The 17,578-nt window shown below is 45.6% G+C and overlaps 1 protein-coding gene across 2 annotated transcripts in view; it reads right to left on the minus strand.

The window, feature by feature from the left end:
* RNF121 (ring finger protein 121) overlaps window positions 1-17,578 on the minus strand; it is a 59,002-nt gene that overhangs the window by 1,423 nt on the left and 40,001 nt on the right. For both annotated transcript variants that reach the window (XM_049780419.1, XM_049780418.1), the window contains exons 6-7: window positions 936-1,069; window positions 31-132 (exon numbers count right to left, since the gene is read on the minus strand). In XM_049780419.1, coding sequence (XP_049636376.1) covers window positions 31-132; window positions 936-1,069 — 236 coding nt within the window. The remainder of the gene's footprint in view (window positions 1-30; window positions 133-935; window positions 1,070-17,578) is intronic.

The following is a 17,578-nucleotide window of genomic DNA, read 5'->3' on the forward strand; positions in this document are numbered from 1 at the left end:
TCCCCAGTTGTCTTTCCAAACAAAGGATACGGGTTGCTGAACATCCTCTTGAGATCCACCTTCTCTTTGCAGTAGGGACATGTCTGCTTCTTTCCCACAATGCACCAGCCACGGATACAGAACTCGTGGAATCTGAGTACCATAGTCAAGGGAAACAGTGAGCAGCCAGGATGGGCAGCCTGACTCTGGTGAAACTGCACCCACTCTGGAGAAAGATCAAGGCCTGTCTTCACCTCTTAGCCACTAATTAACCTAGGTAAGTCCCTTCTCTGCCTACTTCCCCATGAATGAGGACAGTGACTGAGAGGGGACAGGAGGAAACAACATGGGGCTGTACAGGGTTAGTCATGGGCAGCTGAGTCTTAACAGTAATCCAGGAAGAGGTTGTGCTTTTCTTGGGGGCAGTTTGAATAGTTTCTAGTCCTTTCCCTGGCCAGCCTGACTCTAAAGCACTGGCGGAGCAGCCCGGGTGAGGAGGCTCTTCCTTTTCTTCTTATAGGTCAGGATCTAGAGAGGGAGCTGGGGATTCTGTTTCAGGGGTGCCTCTACTGACCTCCCAAATTGGCCCCACTCCCTTACTGAGACCCAAGAAAGAGAACCTGAATTGAGAAAATGAAGAGAAGCCTCAGGTTGTGACTTGGGCCCAAGTTCCCCCATTCCTGAAGAACCACACTGGGAAACTCAGAATGAGAAAGGGGCTAGGGCTCTCAAGCCATGGGGATGACCTAGAGCTGCAGTATCAAAATGTCAGTGCTAACTATAAGGATCCACTTATGATAAACATGATATAGGTAAGCCCTGGGCATTGGTCTCGCCTGCAGAAATGCCACCCAGGTGTCTTCCCTGTGACTGTCACACATGGCCCAGGACAAAGTCTCCCTGTCCTAGTGGCACAGCTACTAGCACAGCAAAATCCCTGAGCATGGGCAGGATACACATGGTTGCAGGACAGCCTGTATGTGTTCTCAATGATGCCTTCTTCACTGACGTCCACAAAGATCTGCTGCCCGCACACGGCACACACGCTGTCTGACAGGTGCTTGGTGGGCATGCCCGACTCGCTGTAGAACTGTGACCGGAGAGCGGGAAGAAATAGGAGGGGGGAAGCTAAGAAGCGGGATGGCACAGAGGCTCAGGAAAGGCAGCAAAGGAGAAGCAGGAGGCTCCCAAATCTCTTCTAGATGCCAAATACAGCTTATGTGTGCTGGCTGGATGGGGAAAAAAGAGAGCCAGATACAGGGTAAGAAGTGGGATGCAAAAGGGCTGCATAGGCAGACTTAGGAGGAGGAGACCAGAAAATGCCAAGTCACTCCTCTGGCCACACTGAGGTTCTCAAGTGTCAAAACAGTGAAGGATCTCAGACAGGGCTGGTCTGGGCACTCGGGCACAGAGGTCACAGGCCCAATCCTCTAGGTCAGCATTAAGCAGGAAGTCTCCAAGGTGCCTCTCCACCCACTCATCTCACTTCAAGGCATTATGAATAAGCAAAAGCACTAACCAAGCTTTCCACAAACACTGGCATAAGCATTGTAGATTAAAAAATTAAAAAAAAAAAAAAAAACAAGAACCAGTGGCCAGAGCTAAAACACAGAGAGGGTGTCTGCTTTGTACGAGGCCTAACTGGGTTCGATCCTTAGCATTCCATATGGTCTCCCCGGCACCACCCGAGTGATTTCTAAATGCACAGCCAGAAGTAGCCTGAGCACTGGCAGGTGTGGCTCAAAGATAACTACAACAAAATAAAAATTAAAAGTAAAGCAGAATTCGGTAATACCCAAATAAATATGGAATTACCTACTTTATGACATCAATTCCACTCCTAGATATCTACTCCTCAAAATACAAACAGAACTAAACACACCGTGTATTTCTAGGCTCACAGCAGTATGACTGATAACAGTCAAAAGTTAAAGACAACCTGTGTCTACTAACAGATGAATGGATAACAACCCATGATGTGGCCATACAGACAAATAGTCAATCATAAAAATAACAAGTCCTGCGGCTGGAGAGATAGCACAGCGGTAGGGTCTTTTTGCCTTGCACACAGCCGATCCAGGATGGACAGTGGTTTGAATCCCGACATCCCATATGGTCCCCCGTGCCTGCCAGGAGCAATTTCTGAGCATAGAGCCAGCAGTAACCCCTGAGCGCTGCTGGGTGTGACCCAAAAATAAAAAAAAAAGGGGGGGGGGACGCGGAGAGATAGCATGAAGGTAGGGTGTTTGCCTTGCATACCAAATCCCGGTATCCCATATGGTCCCCCGTGCCTGCCAGGAGAAATTTCTGAACATAGAACCAGGAGTAACCCCTGAGCACTGCCGGGGTGACCCCCCACCCAAAGAAAAAAAAAACCCAAGTCCTGACATGTGCTACAGCATGCACAATGCTGATCATAGTATGCAAAGTAAAATAAGCCAGACAGGACAAAAATGTGTATTTTTACATATAGAAAATATCTGGGGTAGAACAATTCAGAGACACAGAAAAGAAATGACAGTTATCTGTAACTGGGAAGAAAGTGGCTCATAGAGTATACCAAATTTCTCAATCTTTTCCTGATTAGCATCCTTCTGATCTTGTTTTCTTTCTGTGGACCCCTTGGTCATACTGGTCAACTCCCTTGTCTTATGCCACGGTCCCCCAATTATAAAGTTATCAACAGTGGCTTCCTTGGAATATCCTGGGTACCAGTTGATACAATTTTTTTGTATTTTGGGGAGGAGGGTTCACACCTGGCGGCACTCAAGGGTTACTCCAGGCTCTACACTCAGAAACTGTTCCTGGCAGGCTTAGGGGACCAAACTGGGAATCAAACCAGGATCTGCCCTGGGTTGGCCATGTGCACGGCAAAAGCCCTACCACTGTGCTATCTCTCCAGCTCCTAATGGACACTGTAGTGATGAAAAATATTGCAGCAGATAGTGGAGACAGACTTGCACACAAGGGGCATGGAGCTTCTGCTTTACAAGCAGCTGGTCAAAAGCTCAAATCCCTGGCAAAATACAGTAGCTTGGCTGTAGGCCTTGTGGCAGTGCTCTCTGCCATCATTAACACTGTGCAAGATACTTTAGCTACACCAATGCCAGGAGGGTGTCCATGACAAAAAGGTGATGTTTTAAGGCACAAACGTAGCTAAGCCAGAAGTGCAGGTACATGTGCACGAACCTCAACTGAAGTAAAAGCAAAGCTCAGAGACATTGTGGCCAAGGCGAGGGTATAAATACCCAACCTGTTTGGCCCCAGTGAGGACCAAAGAGAGGTTGTGTATGATTCACGTCATTGAAGTATTGATGATAATGCAGGAGAATATCAGGGGGGAAATGCGAGGGGAAAAAAGGCTAAAAGGTCCTATTTTATTTTACATTTATTTGATCACAATAGAAAAACTGGTTTAAAAAATTAAAGCAAAGGCCGGAGAGATAGCATGGAGGTAAGGCGTTTGCCTTTCATGCAGAAGGTCATCAGTTGGAATCCCAGCGTCGCATATGGTCCCCCGAGCCTGCAAGGAGCTATTTCTGAGCATAGATAGAGCCAGGAGTAACCCCTGAGCACTACCGGGTGTGATCCAAAAACCACACACACACACACACACACACACACACACAAATTAAAGCAAAGAAAATAATCAGTAACAAAAGAATGCCAAAATTAAATTATGCATTATTATATATACCAGAAGGCAAGTAACTAGTCTGAGAAGCAATATTGCTAGTAAAAGGAGTGACAAACAGGATGCATGTAAAATTATCATCTCATCTAAGACTGCTCAGATTTTAAAAGCAAAATGGGCATAACAAAAACGTCGGGGGGGGGGTGTCCGGAGAGAGAGCATGGAGGTAGGGCATTTGCCTTGCATGCAGAAGGATGGGTGGTTCAAATCCCGGCATCCCATATGGTCCTCTGAGCCTGCCAGGAGCGATTTCTGAGCGTAGAGCCAGGAATAACCCGAGTGCTGCCAGGTTTTTGGGGTGACCCAAAAAAACAAAACAAAACAAAAAAAAAAAGAAAAAAGAAAAATGTCAGGGCCCCCAAGCCCCTCCATCGGTTTATACTGAACCTAGTATTTTCCCAACTAGCCAACCAGGGATTATTTAATAATCTTCCTTAAATCATGTGCCTACAGAAACTGTCCTTTAAATGGATTCTTCTTGGTACTAGATACGTGACTCTCAGTTCTCAAACCAGCTGACAACTCAGGGCCCAGTCACCAGAGTGTGACCGTGACTATTACCAGTGTCAGTCAACAATTACTCAGTCACAGCAACTCTTCACTAATATTTTTCACCCCTGAAATATCCTTTTCCCTCAGCTCACTGACTTCTCTCCCTTATTTGCCTACCTTGCTCAGGTACTCCGAATGCTCCCTGAAGTCTTAATCAATTCCTCTCATACTGTATGAAAATGACTCAAATATTCAGTTCTAACAGAATCCTAGATTTGTGCAGGTACTAAATCTAGTTCAAATGTCTAAAAACCATCTTAAACTAAATGATTTTTTTTTTTTTTTGGTTTTTTGGTCACACCCAGCCCCGCTCAGGGGTTATTCCTGGCTCTACGCTCAGAAATCGCTCCTGGCAGGCTTGGGGGACCATATGGGATGCCGGGATTTGAACCACTATCCTTCAGCATCTAAGGCAAATGCCCTACCGCTGCGCTATCTCTCTAGCCCCTATGATTTCAAATGGGACCAGAGCAATAGCACAATGGTAGGGCATTTACTTTGCATGCATCCAACACCAGATGGGCTGGTTCGATTCCCAGCATCCCATATTGTCCCCCTAAGCCTGCTAGGAGCGATTTCTGAGTGCAGAGCCAGGAGTAACCCTTGAGAATTGCTGAGTGTGACTCAAAATCCAATAAATAAATAAATAAATACATGATTTCAAACTTAAAGTCAGTCTCAATTGCCCTTTACTGAATGAGAAACATCTGACTTACTCTTCAAGCTATCCTCGAATGATGTCAAGTTGGGGGGGGGGGGGAGAGGTTAAACATTCACACTAGTGAGGCTTTGACAAAATTAGAAATAATTTTTTCTTTTGTCTACTTTTCTGTAATTTATCTTAATGGCTATATATGATATGCTTAATATTATGCACTATTATAGTTAAATACAACATACGACTAGATTTGTGCTCAAAAATTACTGAATGATGCAGTTTTGTGTCTTTTTACTATTAAATATTTACATTATACTTCTTATTTTTCCTTAAAATTTGTGCTACTGCATAAAAATTCACCCACCTTAACTATTTTGTTTGGGGTCACACCTGACAGCACTCAGGAGTTAATCCTGACTCTGAAATGGTGGGTAAATCCTGGTGGTGCTTAATGAAATATATGTGTTGAACCAAAGCCTTCCACATGCAAAGGATGTACTCAGCCTTTTGACCTAGCTCTCCAGCCCCAACTATTTGAGGAGGGAGGGAGAATTTGAGTTACATGGTAATGCTCAGGGCTTATTCTTGGGCACCATATGTTGTGCCAGGGATTGAATTGGGGTCCGTCACATGCATGACAAGTGCCATAACCCTGTGCCATCTTTCTGGTCAAGTCCCAACTGTTTTTAAAAGCACAACTCTGGGGACCGAGGGAGGAGGCAGCATGACATGTCTGTCCAGACCCTTTCACTGCACTTCTCATCTGCCTGGCTCCACTGCCTGCTGGAGACTGACAAGCCCCAGCCCGGCCTGGATGCACGATCCCTGCAAGATGTTCATCGGTCATCAGGGGACTCAGTTGGCAGACAACGCAGGAAGGGTTGTATAAATATTTTCAGCCAGTTAGGGAAGATGGAGTGTCTGGTGATGCGGGACTCTCTGACTAAGAGATCCAGAAGTTTTCACTTCAACACTTTCTTGATCTAGGCGGGAGTGGACAGTGCTGTCGCAGTTTTGGCATGAGCTGGACTCCAAAACCACTGTTTCCAAGATAGCCTTTCCCCAGAGAGCACAGACTAAAATGATGACTCGAACAAAGATCTTCATGGGGGGAGGGATGCCCATAAAGACCACAGTGGATGAGGTGAAGTAATATTTTGAGCAATTGGGAAGGTAAACCACCAACTGGCAAGAAGGGTCTGGGTTTGTCATGCTTGAGAGTGAGGACATCGTGGGGAAAATGTATAAGAAATCCCCTTCTGGGCCCGGAGAGACAGCACAGTGGTGTTTGCCTTGCAAGCAGCCGATCCAGGACCTAAGGTGGTTGGTTCAAATCCCGGTGTCCCATATGGTCCCCCGTGCCTGCCAGGAGCTATTTCTGAGCAGACAGCCAGGAGTAACCCCTGAGCACCGCCGGGTGTGGCCCAAAAACCAAAAACCAAAACCAAACAAACAAACAAAATCCCCTTCCATGAAATTAACAAAATTGTGGAGTATAAAAAAGCTTAGCCAGGGCCCGGAGATATAGTACAGCGGCGCTTGCCTTGCAAGCAGCCGATCCAGAACCAAAGGTGGTTGGTTCGAATCCCGGTGTCCCATATGGTCCCCCGTGCCTGCCAGGAGCTATTTCTGAGCAGACAGCCAGGAGTAACCCCTGAGCACCGCCGGGTGTGGCCCAAAAACCAAAAAAAAAAAAAAAAAAAAAAAAGCTTAGCCAAAGGAGATGATGTCACCAATGGGCTGAGCCAGGGGAGGTCCCACGTCATGCCCTACGCAATAGACGTCTTCCTGCTAGTCATTTGTATGCTGGTTTCCAAGAAACAACTGACGCTGGAGTTACACAGGCCTCGCTCCCGGCTACACCTACCAGTTCCCTGACCAGTGAAGAGCAGACCCCTCTCCTGAGCGCCCAAGGCCTCCCCAAGCTGTCATTCCTCTCACTGCTTATGGACTCGGGACAGCCACAGCAGCTGTGGTTCAGGGGACAGGTTCTCACCCTTGGATAATGTCTCCTCCTCCAGGTTCCACTCCTAGCCATATGGGGGTTTCTAGTGTACCAGGGGGTCAGGCTGGCCCCATGGCTGAGCTTTATGGGGCAGCTACAAGGACTCAGGGGTCAGCAGCTCCATCAGTGCTGCCAGCCTTGCCCCCAGCCCTGGTTTTGGCTTGGACTGCTACAGCTTTTACCAATGGGTACTACTGAAGGCGGGCATGGTAGCAGGAGCACAGGCCTGCAGCTAATCAAGAACCACAGGGAGCCAGAAGGGGGTGGGTCATCTCAGCCAACTCACGCTACTTCCAGTCATCCCCCCTTACCAAGCCGCCTGCCCTGCGGGTCAGGATACCACCTGGCCCTAACTAACTTTCCTCTCACCTCAACCCCAGGCCTGCCCAGCTTTTATTTATTTTGGACTAGCCAGTAGCCCTTCCTCCCTCCCGCATCCCCTCTGGGGCCTGCGCCCTTCCCCTCCCTGCTGCACCCACTCCAGCCATCTCCCAGAAAGTCTTTGTATTTGTGCCTAGAAAGAGTGAGGGCAGTAGGGGCTGCTACAGGCTGTGACCCCCAATCCCCATTTTTTTTTTTTTTTTTTGGTTTTTGGGCCACACCCGGCGGTGCTCAGGGGTTTCTCCTGGCTGTCTGCTCAGAAATAGTTCCTGGCAGGCACGGGGGACCATATGGGACACCGGGATTCGAACCAACCACCTTTGGTCCTGGATCGGCTGTTTGCAAGGCAAACACCGCTGTGCTATCTCTCCGGGCCCCCCAATCCCCATTTTGATGCTGCTTCCCCCTCCTTTTCTCTTACCACATATATATAAACCATTTTTTTTTTCAGTTTCCTTTTGAATTATTTCTACGTCTGTGAATGTGAAGCCCCAGGCCACAGGAGCGGAAGGGGCCCAATGCCTCCCTAAGCTTGAGAACAGAATTCAGGGGTTGGCCTGGGCCCTTCCTTCTGGGCCTGAACTGTCCGGTCCTGTATCATATGTAAATACTGTGAGGTGAAGCCTCCCCATCTTGAAGATCTCTCTGGAAGATGAGGGCATTGCCTGACCCCTCCATCAAGTTCCAGTCCCTGCTTCAGACATGGCCTGCAGGCCTCAACCATGGCTGAAGCAGATCCCATTCTCAGGTCCTAAGGGTCAGGGCCTTGGGCCTACTCACACTTCTAGGACCCCAAAAGCATGGGGTAAGAGGAGAGGGAAGACAAAGTCTCCTCCCCCTGGCCAGTGCTGGAAAGGAACACTCTCCAAAGGCTGGCCCCACTCACAGAGTTTGGGCCTCAGCACTCCACCCCAACCTGGGAGTGGGAATGGGCATTGGGGGGCATTATAGAAAGGCACTTTGGAAAGGCTTCTCAGGGAACCCCCATATTCTCTCACTGAAGTTTCCCAGCAGGATGGTCCCCCAGACAGAGTCCATGGCAGCCCTGCCCTCCCAACCCCCTGGAAAGGAAAACCTGGCTCAGGCCGACTGTTCAGGAGCAGGAGGTGAGGCCACTGCGCCCTGCCCTACCCTGCCCTGCCCAGTCCAGTCCTCATCTCTCCAGTCCCTTTAGAGTTTTAATTATCTGTTCGAGGTGCTCAACTGCTTAGCCCTGAGAACACAAAGCAATAATCTGTTACTGAGATGCTTGGCTCTTTGTGGAGTTATAGTTTTGCTTTTGTTCTGTTTTGGTGTAGCCCCCCCCCCACCCCAAGAAAATGTTTCCTAATTAAATAAAAAACTGCATTTTAATGTTGGGTGGTATTTTTTTTTTCCTTTCAATTTTTCTTTTTCTACACATTTGGGCTGAGTCATGAAAGACTGAACTTCCCTTTTCTCCTTCCTTCGAATCCCCCTCTCCTTACCCCCACCCCAAGACAACCCAGAAGCTCAGGGCCCTAGAATGCTGTTTTCTGATTTGTTTGGGGAATTTTGTAAAAAAAAAAAAAAAAAGTTACATGGTGTTTGTAAGCCTGCAAATTACCACCCTCTTGTGTCTCGTCTCTCCACATCTGTTACTTCTTTTTCCAGGCTTTATTTTCAGTTTTAAATTCCTAATAAATTACTTGAAAACTGTAAAAAAATTAAATAAAAGCACAACTCTAAAGTATTACATATATTCAGTGTTGCACAACTAACTTCCAGAATTTCTGTATTTTTCAAAACCATGTAAGTCTCGTTTTTTTTGTTTCCGTTTTTATTTTCTGGTTGTGTTTTGTCTTGGAGTCACATCTAACTGACCTCATAGGTTACTCCTAATTCTGTGCTTGAAATAAATTTAGGCTCCCTGCATGCAAAACAATCTCAATCTGTTAAATTCTCTGTCCCCACCTCATGTATAATGAATTTTTTTTTGAGGGTACACACTCGGTGATGCTCAGAGGTTACTTCTGGCTCTGCATTCAGAAATCACTCCTGGCTGGATGGCAGGTGGGGAGGATGACCACTGTATGGGATGCCAGGGATCAAGCCTGGGTCTGCTGTGTGGAGGCAAACATCCTACCTGCTATACTATGCTCCGGCCCCACAGGGATTAATGTTTTTAAGTCTAAAAAAGACTATTTAAGTGTTGCTCTGCATTTATTACCAGTTTTTAAGTACCTGTAAGGTAGTCTTGTATACTGCCTGCCAGAACATCCCCCAACACCACTAAGCTGCCCTTTTGAGGAATGGCTTTCCCTTATCCACAAAAACTACATGCACTCTGGGAAAATCACTTGCGGACTGGGGGGCCTGCCTGCAGGGAGCAGAAGCATCCAGCCCAGTGGCACTGGGTATCACCAGGAATGGTTGGTCCCTTGAGCACCACCAGAAGCAACCACCAAGCAGAGTCAGGACCAGAACCTGAGAACAGCCAGGTGTGACCCCAAAAAAATGAACAAGAAAATGAATTACATGAGAATCCTTGGGGGAGAAGATGTTATACTGCCCCTACTAACCTATGGCTATCAGGCCAGGAATGTAGCTCAGTGGCAGAGCACTTGCCTTGCAATGTATGAGTCACTGGGCTCGAACCTAGCATCAAGAAAAATCAAACAATCCATTTTGGAGAAAATTGCTGCCTTCACCCCGACCTCACCTCTCAAGGGCCTTCAGGAGAGTCTAGTCACTGTTATAAAATAGCAGAGCAGCTCTCTCAACTAGGGAAACCAAGGCCCAAAGGAAAGAACCATGACACCAGACTCAGAACTCAAGATCCTCTGATTCTACCCTAGTTCCACTGAAGCCTCCCCAGCAGTTCTGCTGAAGGGGCAGCAAGTAACCATTTAACTTGCTGAATGCCAATCACTCCAAAGATTCTGATGTGTGTACTCAGAGCACAAAAGGCAGAGGAAAGGGTAGAAGTCAGAGGCAGAATGAGGACCTGCAGAAAGGAACCCACTATGGTAGGCAAACTGCCAAAGCTAGAATCTTAGAATACCAGTATTGGGGGGGGGGGGGGAACTGCACTGAAATATACCCTTCCAGAGCTCAGCAATCCAGCAGCTCTGCAGCATATTAGGGCTTAGAATTTCTAGACATCTCGGAGCAGGAGAGATAGCATGGAGGTAAGGCATTTGCTTTGCATGCAGAAGGATGGTGGTTTGAATCCTGGTATCCCATATGGTCCCCCGAGCCTGCCAGGAGCAATTTCTGAGTATAGAGCCAGGAGCAACCCCTGAGCACTGCTGGGTGTGATCCAAAAATCAAAAACCAAAAAAAAAAAAAAAAAAAGAATTTCTAGACACCTCAACCACTGAGAATATGAAAAAACAAAACCCTAGGCCTGGGTACTGCTCTTACATAGGTTTTCATACAGCTGTGTGGGACAAGCACTGCCTCCCCCAGGACTAGAAGTACTAGGAGAAAGCCCAGTGTCTCTACGCAGGAGCTGGATTAGAACTCTGAGGAAGTTTTCCCTCGAATCCCAGAGTCCTTCCTCTCAGACACTAGAGCAGAAGCAAATGCAGGATCAAGATACTGTTGGCGGGGCCGGAGAGATAGCAACAGCGGTGTTTGCCTTGCAAGCAGCCGATCCAGAACCAAAGGTGGTTGGTTCGAATCCTGGTGTCCCATATGGTCCCCCCGTGCCTGCCAGGAGCTATTTCTGAGCAAACAGCCAGGAGTAACCCCTGAGCAACGCTGGGTGTGGCCAAAAACAAAAAAAAAACAAAAAAAAAGATACTGTTGGTGGGGCCGGAGAGATAGCATGGAGGTAAGGCGTTTGCCTTTCATGCAGAAGGTCATTTGCCTTTCATGCAGAAGGTCATTAGTTCAAATCCCGGTGTCCCATATGGTCCCCCGTGCCTGTCAAGAGCAATTTCTGAACATGGAGCCAGGAGTATCCCTTGAGCACTGCCGGGTGTGACCCAAAAACCACACACAAAAAAAAAAGATGCTTTTGGATGAAGTCAAGAGCTGGTCGTCTAGGAAAATGTATCATAGATCTTTGGTTTCTGGTTTTTTGATCTCCTCAATGTGGCAAATGTGGCTCAGATTCCACCATGTTTTCATAGCAACACCAAGTACAGCAGGAAAGTCCCAGCCACTATGTGTACACAAAGATCACCCAGGAGCTGGTCTAGGGGGCAAGCAGGTGGAGCAGAGGAGACAGGCATATTCTTCTGGTTTTGACCCAATCCTGATCCCTCAAGAGAGCCCTCTGGAGCCATTTGTTAGGTTCAGACAGACTGAATTTCAATCTTTTATTAGCTAACAGTTTAATCAGCATTCTACAACCTTCTTATTCCTTACGACCTCAACCAGTCTGTATCCCAGTTAACCAGTGATTTTCACCTTCTATAACGACAGCCTAACGATGGCCATGGACTTGTATTTTAAGATTATTCATTCTGGATTGGACAAATAGTACTGTGTGTAGGGTGCTTGCCTTGCAGAATGCTGATTCTAGTTTTATCCCTGGGGCTGGAGTGATAGCACAGCGGTAGGATGTTGGCCTTCCACTTGGCAGACCCAGGATGGACCTGGGTTCGAATCCTGGAATCCCATATGGTCCCCTGAGCCTACCAGGCATGATTTCTGAAGGCAGAGCCAGAAGTAACCCGTGTGGGAGGTATGTCCCCCCCACAAACAACAACAAAACAGATGTATGATCTTGGGTTTTTTTGTTTTATTTTTTTTTTGTTTTTGTTTTTGGATCACACCCGGCAGTGTTCAGGGGTTACTCTCTGGCTCTATGCTCAGAAATCACTCCTGGCAGGCTCGGGGGACCATATGGGATGCTGGGATTCGAACCCCCTCCTTCTGCATGAAAGGCAAATACCTTACCTCCATACTATCTCTCCGGCCCCGATCTTGATGATCTTAAAAAATTCACTCAAGGGCCGGGCGGTGGCGCTGGAGGTAAGGTGCCTGCCTTACCTGCGCTAGCCTAGGGCGGACCGCGGTTCGATCCCCCGGCGTCCCATATGGTCCCCCAAGAAGCCAGGAGCAACTTCTGAGCGCATAGCCAGGAGTAACCCCTGAGCATCACAGGGTGTGGCCCAAAAACCAAAAAAAAAAAAAAAAAAAAAAATTCACTCAAAGGGCTAGAGAGATAGCATGGAGGTTAGGCATTTGCCTTGCATACAAATGGTCAGTGGTTCGAATCCTGGCATCCCATATGGTCCCCTGAGCCTGCTGGGAGAAATTTCTGAGCATAAAGCCAGGAGTAACCCCTGAGCACTGCTGGGTGTGACCCAAAATAAATTAAAAAAAATTTCACTCAAATTCTTCCCTTCCATAAAAAATTTGAGGCACTTACAAAGTACCAACCTCTGGGCTTGGCTCAGGGAATCCAGTGCTAAAGAAGAGCAACATTAATAAGAAAATTTACATGAGAAGAAATTCTTTAAAGAGCTAAGTAAGAAGAGGTGAAAGGGGGCCGACGAGGTGGCGCTAGAGGTAAGGTATCTGCCTTGCAAGCGCTAGCCAAGAAAAGATGGCGACCTCGTTTCGATTCCCCAGCGTCCCATATGGTCCCTCAAGCCAGGGGCAATTTCTGAGCGCTTAGCCAGGAGTAACCCCTGAGCATCAATTGGGTGTGGCCCGAAAAGCCAAAAAAAAAAAAAAAAAAAAGAAAACAAAAAAAGAAGAGGTGAAAGGCTTCAGAAAGAATGATGCAATGAAAGGGTCCTAACAAACTCCCTCCCTCCCTCCCTCCCTCCCTCTCTCTCTCTCTCTCTCTCTCTCTCTCCCTCCCTCCCTCTCTCTCTCCCCCTTCCTAACGTAAGAAGAAAAAAAAATATCAGAAGGTGCACTTGAGAAACCAGAGAAAAGATCGATAAAAGGTCAGTGAAGAATTCTAAACTGAAAGAGAAGTTATCTTAGATTTCCTGAAGCAAGGAATAACATGGTCAGATTCAAATGTTAAAAAAAGATTACTGTCTCGTGTGTGAAAGTAAATCAGAGAAAAGATGAGCATGGGTTCAGAGATTCAGAGACAGACATGTTTTGTAGTGTTGGGGGTCAATTCTAGATCTCATCCAAGTGAGGATGCCTTCTGTGCAAAGCCATAATCCCTGGCACAGTGACTTGTTGATTTTATTTATTTATTTATCTATTTATTTTTATCATTTTTCAGAAGGAGAAGAAGAGGGGGAGGGAGAGAGAGACGGGGGAGAGAGAAGGGGGGGAGGGAGAGGAAGAGGGAGAAAGGGAGGGAGGGGGGGAAGAAAAAAACCAGTGACGATTCTTTAAAAGCAAAATTTGATAAAGGTTTTAGCTAAGGTTAAGACTTGGGTTAATTTGTGACAGGAAGAATGAAAAGAACTGGACAGAAAGTCTTGTTTTGGGTGGTGCTGGGGATTGAATGCAGGGCCTCACCTAAGCAAATGAAGTGCCCTATTATTGAGCTACATTCTTAAACCAAGAACCAAAGGAACTGGCAATGCCAAAAAGTGAAGATCTGGAGTTCAGAAGAGCTGAATTAGAGATTAAGAAACTGTGGGGAAATACCAAGGTGAAGTACAGGGACAGTATCTGAGGTCTGAACTTAGAGGAATAACATTTAAGGAGAAGCAAGTTAGCAACTGGAGATGGAAATTAGCAAAGAAACAGAAAGGAAGCCAGGATGGGGTAATATCAACCAGCTAATGGTGGGGAGGGAGGGCTTTATAAGAAGGGGTGGCCTCCCTGGCCCTGAGACTGGGAATTCAAGACACTCTACTACTCACCCTGTAAGCCTGAAACCTACTGCTGAAATGGGGGTCTGAGGGCTGCAGCCTGTGTACCTAGGCTCAGTAGGTGCCTCTGGACACTGTACATCAGCATAGCTCTGCACTTGTTGTGTAATTGCAAATAGAAATGGACAACAGAAAATGGTATTGGAATAATAGGAATAGCAATATTGCTCAGGAGGTTTTAGGAGATACTATTAGGGTTGTATGCCTGCAGTTAGAAGAAATTCAACCAATAAAATGAATTTGGTACTTTGCAAAGTGTGAAAGTTGCTAAAGAACTCTAATTTCCTATCAGAAGTAAGAGATTAGTGAAGCTCCTACAGAAATCCAGACCTGTCTGCAAATCTTGTTATGAAAACAGTTGGCTGGTCAAGGTGACTCTGATTAAACCATCAGAACCAGATGAACTAATGAGTGAACACACAAAAATGTATACATCCTAGAGAATAGTGAAAATTAACCTTAAATAAACCAGTATAGGGGCCAGAGAGATAGCATGGAGGTAAGGCGTTTGCCTTTCATGCAGAAAGACAGTGGTTAAAATCCCGGTATCCCATATGATCCCCTGTGCCTGCCAGGGGCGATTTCTTTTTTTTTTTTTTTTTTCCCCAGGGGTGATTTCTGAGCATAGAGCCAGGAGTAGCCCCTGAGTGCTGCCAGGTGTAACCCAAAAACCAAAAAAATAAAAAATAAAATAAACCAGTATAAAACAACTTAGTCTAGCACAATTGTCTTAAAACGACTGGTGTATAGTTTTTAGTAACAACAATGGAAACAATACTTGCAATAATGGAAAGAAATTACTTCTTTTTTTTTTCCTTCTTAACTTTCTAAGGGTCATAGATGGGCATACAGGCATCTTTCATGACACTCTGTCAGGCTAGACTCTGAATATCGTAATCAAGAATTTCTGGACCCGGAGAGATAGCACAGCGGCGTTTGCCTTGTAAGCAGCCAATCCAGGACCAAAGGTGGTTGGTTCGAATCCCGGTGTCCCATATGGTCCCCCGTGCCTGCCAGGAGCTATTTCTGAGCAGATAGCCAGGAGTAACCCCTAAGCACTGCCGGGTGTGGCCCAAAAACCAAAAAAAAAAAAAAAAAAAAAGAATTTCTGAAAATTACAAGGTAAAAAGTTGGTTATACAAAGAACTTCAAGAATAACACCGTTAATGTAAGTCCTTTATAATGCAATTTGCTTCCGTCTACCCTGGACTTAGTTCCAAAGAGTTAATGGTCCTCTCCCAATGGAAATAATTGGGGGGAGGGGGAATGAATAAGATCATCTTAATTTTGAACATACTGCATTTGCTGGTGCTATTTTTGTACAACAGAAAGCAAAAGTTTTATAGAAAAATGAGAATAGTTTAGTAATAAGACATTCAACATCATAATGAAAAAAGAAGTCGAACCCACTGAGCTTATGAACTTAAGTCGGATCAGTATAAATGCACAGACTGAGGGACAGTCACTGATGACCTTAGGAAGTCATTTCAGCTGAGATCAGAGTAGAAAGGACTCAGGAGTAGGTAAAAGGGGATCAAAATGGGATGAGAATTTTTTGGTAAATTTAGTTACAAATTAAAGAAAACAGGCCAGGAAATAAAAGAGGCTTGAATAAAGTGTTTTGTTTTGTTTTTAAGAAAGAATGCTTTAAAGCAGTGTTTTTCAACCTTTTTGTGCAAAGGCACACTTTTTTCATGAAAAAGAAAATTACACACCACCACTAGAAAATGTTAAAAAAATTTAACTGTTAACTCTGTGCCTATATTGACTATATATAAAGTAATTCTCTTGAATAGGAATCAAATGAACACAAGGAAATTATTTTATTAATAATAATAATTTATTATTAATTGTTCATATTTCTGTTTACTTACTCAGTGCAAAACCTGGGCCTGTTTGGCTGAACACAAAGCTGATATTCTGGCAGGAATTGAAGAAAGACACACAGGTAGCTAGCTCTTCGTCAACACAAATAGAGAGCTCTTAGTCTCTATCTTTAGTTTCTATAGTCCATAACATGTGCATCGGCTCACAAATAGACCAATCATGCCTAAGCCGCATGTTACGGATAAATTTGGAATTTTTCCCATGGTACTCTAGTGTGTCTCGGTACAGTGGTTGAAAAATGCTGCTTTAAAGGTTAACAGAAAGAGTCCAATAGTATCAAAGCTGAGTCCTGACGAGGAACCTAAGGAAATCGGTAGCTATGGGGTCAGGAAAACATGGGACTTCTATTTGGCTTCTACCATCTTAGGCAAAGAAGAAGCAAGAGCAACGGGAGAGGATGAAGGGAGAGGGAAAGTAAGCGAGAAGTTTGAGAGTGCAGGAGGATTGATCTGCAGCAGCTCCTCAAAGTGCAGGTCTTTTGCTCCATTGTCCAGATAAACAGAGGTGGATGAATGCTAGTACCCTAGCCTTGCATAGGCTCAGAAGACAGGTAGAAAACAAAGAATCCCCAACATAGAAGCACATGCACGCTCAGTGCTCAGTTTTATTCATACCAGCAAATATCACCAAAAACTTGTGTCTGGTAAGCCTAGCAAATTTCCTCAGTACAATCTCCTATTCTCAACAGTTAGCAAAAGTGGTGCCCAAAGAAGAAACTGACCCAAGGGAAGAGGGAGCTGATGGCATGGCTACGGTGTGCCCAGGAAGTCAAGAGAACATTTCGGAAGTATAAAAACAGGAGCACTGGGAGGAGTTAAATGGAGCCTTGGGTTCAGTCTCCAGCACTGTACAACCCCCAAGCACCAATGGGAGTGGCCCCAACACTAACATGCAAAAACTAAAGAAACCCAGGGGCCAAAAAAATAGAGAGAGGGAGGAAAGGGAAAGAAAATGAGAGAGAAGCACTTGCCAAAGCTGTGGAAGTGCCACACATTATTCACATAATAAATATGTTTCTTGGGCAAGAGAAGAAGAGAGTTCAAGTCACAGAGTGAAAAGAGAAACTTGTGGCAACAACAGGTATAAAAAGCAGCATTTACAGCTGATTTATCGTTTATTTGTTCTGTGTCTTTTCTGAATGTTGAGCAAAGTAAAAATACAAAGTCAATTCCTCCAAGGAACTGTGCTTCAGGTGATCAGATACAGATAATGCACTTCATTTTTGTTATTGTTTTTGTGCCACACCTGGTTCAGGACTAATTCCTGGCTCTACACTCAGGAATTACTCCTGACAGTGTTTGGGGGACAATATGGAATAAAAGGTTTAATAAATCTGGGTTGGCTAAGTGCAAGGCAAGCCCCCGACTGGCCATACTATCTTTCCAGCTCAAATGATGCTACTCTGGGGACAATTTTATGCAGTAGGCACGCGATAAATGGCATTTATAATCCATCATCATCAATTGAGACTACCAGTGCTTTACGTGAGCCAATTATCTTTGTTTTATTAGCCACACCAGGTAATGCTCAGAGGTTCTCATTGTTCTACACTCAAACATTACTCCTGGTAAGGCTTGGGAGTCCATCTGGGATGTCAGGGATTGAATTTAGGTCTGCCATGTGCAAGGCAAACTCCCTACCTGATGTGCTATCACTCT

The sequence above is a fragment of the Suncus etruscus genome, chromosome 9 (assembly GCF_024139225.1).
Source record: "Suncus etruscus isolate mSunEtr1 chromosome 9, mSunEtr1.pri.cur, whole genome shotgun sequence".
Taxonomy (NCBI): Eukaryota; Metazoa; Chordata; class Mammalia; order Eulipotyphla; family Soricidae; genus Suncus; species Suncus etruscus.